The 6,380-nt window shown below is 31.1% G+C and overlaps 1 protein-coding gene across 1 annotated transcript; it reads left to right on the top strand.

Moving 5' to 3' along the window:
* Positions 1–3,137: 3,137 nt before the first annotated feature.
* On the top strand, positions 3,138–4,877 carry LOC131665007 (piggyBac transposable element-derived protein 3-like). The gene is made up of 2 exons (XM_058936580.1): positions 3,138–3,969; positions 4,027–4,877. Exons 1-2 carry the CDS (start codon positions 3,138–3,140, stop codon positions 4,875–4,877), a joined length of 1,683 nt encoding a protein of 560 aa, XP_058792563.1.
* Positions 4,878–6,380: the final 1,503 nt, after the last annotated feature.

Genomic DNA, 6,380 nt, shown 5'->3' with positions numbered 1-6,380 from the left:
AACTATTTTATGTATGCGATGTACTTTATAATAGTTTAGTATTAATTTAAACAGCAAATTAAATATTAATACAAACAAGATATGAGTAATAATATTATATATAATAGTAGATAATACTTGACGACAATATTAGTTTTTAATTTGCAATCACTCTTTTTCCTGGGCCTGTTCTTCATGAGTTTCAGACACGTCGATAAAAGGGTCTTCATCTTCATCATCTCTAAGGTAATCTTCTCCCACTTCAGATCCACTATCGTCTTCATTAGTAGGGACAAAGATCAATGAGTTTTTACGGAATATGAGCTGATTGTCAAAATCCTTTTCAAATGGTTGTTCGTCATTACTTTTGTCAGTTAAACTTGTTTTCTCTATAAATAACACAAATATTATTAAAAAAAAGAAAGGTTTTGACAAAAATATTATATATAAAAATATAAAATATTATTGTTTTTTCAAAGCGGTAATAAGTTTTATCATTTAGTTTTAAGACTTTCACATCACAGGTGCTTTATGCAACTCTATAGAAATAAATAACCAAATAAAATAAATAAATGAGAAATAAAGAAAATCGTACCTTTCTTGGCTTTACACTTTTCTTTTTTTTTCAAACTGGCAATTTTTGCTGAAACATATTGTTTGAACTTATTAAATTCTTTATACTGCTGTACCCCTTCTTTCCATCTTCTTTCAAGTAGTCTGGATAACTGGTATCTAGTCACCACTTATAAAACACTAAAAAAATATATATACAGATGTAACGGCGGGTCCAAAAAAAAAGAGAATAAGATAAAAAAAAATACCGACCACACATTTAGCTCGTAAATTAAGATGAAAAACTGCGTACGGCTGAATAAAGACGATTTTTCCTGTGAACGGCAGTTTTCGGCTCGCGCATCTGGCGACTTTCGGATGCTGGAGATTATCAGAGCGATTTTACGATCGCGTCATCCGGAGTAGCCAGATTGCGCGCATGTTTAGAAAGTAGAGATCTGTAACGCACATGTGCACCTACCAACAGTACTATTATTTTATTTTAAATAATTTATTTTCATTATTGCTAATTTATTTTAAATTAAAGGAAGCAGATTTGCTTGCAGGTCTCTTAAAAAATTGCGAAATTTATCTTCCCGTATTTATTAGTTCATTTTCTTTGCGAGTTTCGTATATATAATTGTTGGATGCGCTCAACTTTGCGTTAGACAATTTAAGAATGGCTTGAACGAAAGTTATTAATTATGTTTGTTGTAATTAACTCTGATTTTTTTTATTAATTAATTAATAGTCAAAGCTATTAATATCCTGATTGTTTTTAGATAAACGTAATTCTTAACTTTTGTTCTCTCCTTTAGTTTTATTATAGATTAAGAGATATTTTGTAAAATTAGAGTACCACACACAATTGATTTTAAATAGAATAAGTTAAACAATAAAAGGTCAAAATAGTACATAGAGGGCCATCTTTATGAAGAGGGCCCGAAACGCTTAAATGAGGCCACTCCCGGACGCTCCGCCCCGACCAATTAGGGCCCGAATTTCACCCAGGCTTGGGACACTCCCTAAATTTTCCGGCCAATTAAGTAAGGAAAATCTTAAGTTCCTCCTGTCTAAAGGGAGAGTGGGATGCTGGTGCGAAAGTGCATAAAAGGAGGGTCCCGTGAAAATTAGAGGAGTTCCACCCCAGTTATCCGAGGACAACAGTAGTAGAAATCAGCAAGCTAATAACTCCAGGAGGAGAATACCCGACAACAGTACGACAAGGGACAACCGGACCAATCTTACAGTGTGTCTGTGTGTGGTGCTCAACCGTAAAATAAAGAAACAAGAAGAAAAAAATAAAAGAAAAGTAAGTTAAAATTTTTAGTTTCTGTCTCTTACTTTCTTCCTGTTCGTTTCCAATAGTCAGAGTTTCATTAAGCTTGTGTCTGGTGAACCTCTTCCCCGTTTTGAGAAGTTCATTAAGCGAGCGTCTGGCGAACTTCTCTACCCTTCTTAAGAACACATTAACCCATTAAGTGGCAAACGTCCATGGCTGCAATGCTTCGATTTGACATTATGCCATTCGTACAATTCTCAATAGATTTGGATGAAATTTGGTTTCCTTATGTTTTAGTCTATGCTCTTTCGAAAAATCACCAAGTTTTTTTGAAAATCTTGACAGAAAAAAAATATGGCCGATTTTTTCGAAAAAATTCCAAATTTCTTTCAATTTTTCTCCAAATTTCGCTCTGCTGAAAAGAAATGGACCGTAAAATAGGTTCCCTAAATAATTTTTTTCGCGACATGGGACAATTATCTTTCAAGCGCATTCGACTTTATTAAAAAATGTTGATTAGAAAAAAAAATATGGCGGTTTTTGTATCGTAGTGCAATTTAGAAATTCATGATTTTTTTACTCAAAAAATGTCAACTTGAAAAATTGTTGTAGAACAAAAAGTGCTTAGAATTGGTCGAGGAACACGTGTGAATTTTTACTAAATAATTTGGAAAATTTTTGGAAAATTGAAAATTTGAATTTCCCGAAAATCCAAAAATATTTATACTTTTTTTTGGAAGTGCTTATTTTTGCCAATTTTAAGTAAATGTATGTGTTATAACATTTTTTAATAAGTATTTTTCATTATTTTGAGCAAAAGAGTTCTATAATAGTTCATTTTTAGAAATATTTGTTAACTTCAAATTACTAATTTTACATATGTTATGAATAAAGGCCTTGGCCGTAACACATTACTAAGCAAGTTTTAAAAAAAAATAATAATAAACTTCAGTTTTAATTTATAAAAATCAATTACAAAAATATCATAATCTTATATCTATTGTCGATATTTTTTTGTAGCATTTGCTATTTTGAAAAATGTATTTCGAGTTACCCCTGCAATTTTACTACAGCGATATTTTGAAAGCCTTTTAGAAGGGATTTATTTCAAACAAAATTTCTTTTTGTGTGAAAGTATATTTTCAAAAAATTTAGGATTTTATTATTGTCGTATGCCGTGTAGTTTATCAACTTAACATTTTTAGTTTGAGGTGGTGAGATATCCAACCATTTCATTCAAATATTTTGTAAACCTTAAAAGGAAATTACTTGTAATTAAGTTTTTTCTTTTTAATTTTGGTTTTCTCAAATAATTGCTGGTATTATGTCTGGAAAAAAACGCATTTTACCTCAAAGAAGGTGTAATAAAAATAAAAAACAAATTGCATTTTCAAGTGAATCTTGTGAAGTGTCTGAATATGATGACACGGTAGATGTTGTTATGCTACCATATCCTGAGAGTTCAGATTCAGAATCTGAAAACGAATCTAACAATTCTGAAGATGTTAGTGATGAAGATAATGATGACGAAAATGAAGATAATGCTGATGAAAATGACGACGCTGATGATGAAAACGATGTTCAAGAAATTGTTGAAAAATTGTTATCGTACCATGAAGTTAAAAAAAGTTACTCTAACACTCAGAAACGTTTGCAAGAATATCATGTATACGATTGGACAGATGGAGAGAAAAAGTATGATGAAATTCCATATAATAAATATTTGTTAAAAGATAAAGATCGTAAAATGATTGCTAATAGTACCCCTGTTGAATTATTTGAAATGTTCTTTTGTAAAAATATAAAAGAATATATCATTGAAGCTTCGAAATTTAACGGTTTAGATATAACAATAGAAGAACTAAATAAATTTGTTGCCATTATTATTCTTTCTGCGTTCAACAAAAGAACATCTGAAAAAGATTATTGGTCCAAAAATGAGTTACTCGAGTCCCCAGTAGTTAGATCATTGATGTCGTTGAAAAAGTTTTTGAAAATCAAATCAAAAATCAAATGCTCCAAACCTACAGATAAAAATAAAAAAGATCGTGCTTGGAGAGTTAGAGCTATATTAGAAATTTTTAGGAAAAATATAAAACAGTTTGGTTTTTTTCAGATAGGATTATCCATAGACGAAATGATGATTAAATTTTTTGGTAGACTGTTGATCAAACAATTTATAAAAAATAAACCAACTCGATGGGGAATAAAAGAGTTTGGAATTTGTGGTGCTGATGGATACCTCTTTAACTGTGACATATACTGTGGCAAAGGCACTCATAATAATGAATTGTCAAGTATTGCTCTAGGAAGCCAAGCTGTTTTATCTATGAGCGAAGCTTTACTGTCATCAATTTCTAGAAAGAAAATTGAAGAATATCATCTTTGGTTTGATAATTACTACACAAATCCAGACTTACTTGTTCATTTAAAAAAGCTTGGCTTACGAGCTACTGGTGTAATTAGGAAAGATCGTATACCAGTAAAAAATGAAATTGATAAAAAAGCTCCTCGTGGAACTTTTAAAGTTCAATATGAAAAAAATAGCGGAATGAACTTCGTAACCGTGGTAGATTCTAAACAAGTTTCGATTATTTCAACTACAGCTCGTGTTACACCAACAAAAGAAGTGAAACGCTACTCCAAAGAAAAAAAAATGATAACTGACATTTCTATGCCACTTGTGTTTTCACTTTATAACTTATTTATGGGAGGTGTTGACCTACACGATCAGTACTGTAGTGCTTTATTACCTATTATTAGAAGTAAGAGATGGACTTGGCTAATATTGATGAGAATTATCCAGTCTTCTATTGCAAATGCAGTAATACTCTATAATGCTTGTTCAGGCAAAAAAAAAGTAAGCGCTAAGAAATTCGCTTTGAGTATTGTAGATAGTTATGTCAAAAACGCTAAATTAGGTGATTTGAAAAACCACAATTTGAGGCTAACTATCAGAAGAAGAGCTTGCAATGAACAAGGATGTGCTACTCGTACGTTTTACATGTGCAAAGAGTGTAAAAAGTATTATTGTAGTCAATGCTTTGCTAATTTACACAAGTAAATAATTGGTAACAAATGATTGTCAAAAAGAAATATTTTTAAAAACATAAAAATTGAATACAAAAAAACAAAAATTACAAAATACAAAAATACAAACAAAAATACAAACAAAAAAACTATTAAAGTGGAGATTTTTTAATTTAAAAAATTTTATTTAGCTGTGTAAATTCGCAAAACTTGGATTGTATTTCCTTTACATTTTCGGTTGAATTCAAATACATACCAGCCATAAAATCACTAAGAATTGTCAAAAAAACATGTTTAGAGAGAAACTTAATTATTATAACATTTTTCAAAAATTTTCAATTTTTTATTTTAAAAAAAATTTTCAAATTTCAAAAATTCTCACATGTTTCTTGACCACTTCTAAGCACTTTTTGTTCTATAATATTTTTTTTAAAAGTTGATATTTTTCGAGTAAAAAAATCATGAATTTCTAAATTGCACTACGATACAAAAACCGCCATATTTTTTTTTCTAATCAACATTTTTTAATAAAGTCAAATGCGCTTGAAAGATAATTGTCCCATGTCGCGAAAAAAATTACTTAGGGAGCCTATTTTACGGTCCATTTCTTTTCAGCAGAGCGAAATTTGGAGAAAAATTGAAAGAAATTTGGAATTTTTTCGAAAAAATCGGCCATATTTTTTTTTCTGTCAAGATTTTCAAAAAAACTTGGTGATTTTTCGAAAGAGCACAGACTAAAACATAAGGAAACCAAATTTCATCCAAATCTATTGAGAATTGTACGAATGGAATAATGTCAAATCGAAGCATTGCAGCCATGGACGTTTGCCACTTAATGGGTTAAGCGAGTGTCTGATGTGTTCGTGATAACACTTTGTTATCACAGTCCTGATAGGAGGTTTCTCTCGTAGCAATATTGCTCGTCCCGGCTTATACAGGGTGAATCATTTTAATTTCCCCAGTCTAATAACTTTTGAAACAAGCAAATTACGCAAAAATGTTTCAGACCAAAGTTGTAGGGGTTCAAGGGGGACATCTAGGGGTGACTTTGAAATTGACCTTGAGCTTGACCTTGACGGTTTTCTCAAGGTCATTTCTATTTTTTTAATGGAAACCCCTATTTCTGATCTCAGGATCAGAAAGAGCGGGAAATTTTACGTTCAAGTATCTATTTAGTTTTTTTTCATAAGAACATAAACAATATTTCAGTTTTTACTTAAGAAATTGAAGCCGCTTTCAAACATCAAAAGGTTTAACGAGCATCGAAGACCTTTGTCGTACTTCTATTCTCAATGTGAAGCAAAGGTCAAATTCTTGAAAATTCTCTTATTTTTGTTACATTTCGAGGCGAAGCTTTTATCGCATATGACCGTTGTTAAATAAACTTCCAAAGAATAAGGGACTGGCCATGTACTAACGATGCTGATGTTTAAGATCATAAACTTCCTATCTTTAGCACTACCCAGGAACAACGACGTGGACGTAATAGAATTATGTTCCCTCTGGGGTGCTTTATTAACGTGAGTCCCCTTGCCTC

This window comes from Phymastichus coffea, unplaced genomic scaffold (genome assembly GCF_024137745.1).
Source record: "Phymastichus coffea isolate CEN01 unplaced genomic scaffold, Cenicafe_Pcof_1.1 PCOF00003, whole genome shotgun sequence".
Classification (NCBI taxonomy): domain Eukaryota; kingdom Metazoa; phylum Arthropoda; class Insecta; order Hymenoptera; family Eulophidae; genus Phymastichus; species Phymastichus coffea.
Note: the sequence above shows the minus strand (reverse complement) of the source record. Positions and strands in the feature narration are given on the sequence as shown.

Bases quoted from the DNA above. Each gene is read 5' to 3' on its own strand.
- LOC131665007 (XM_058936580.1), top strand. From the start codon at position 3,138: ATGTCTGGAAAAAAACGCATTTTACCTCAAAGAAGGTGTAATAAAAAT. The intron at 3,970-4,026 runs GTAGACTGTTGA...GGGGAATAAAAG, and splicing joins AATGATGATTAAATTTTTTG to AGTTTGGAATTTGTGGTGCT.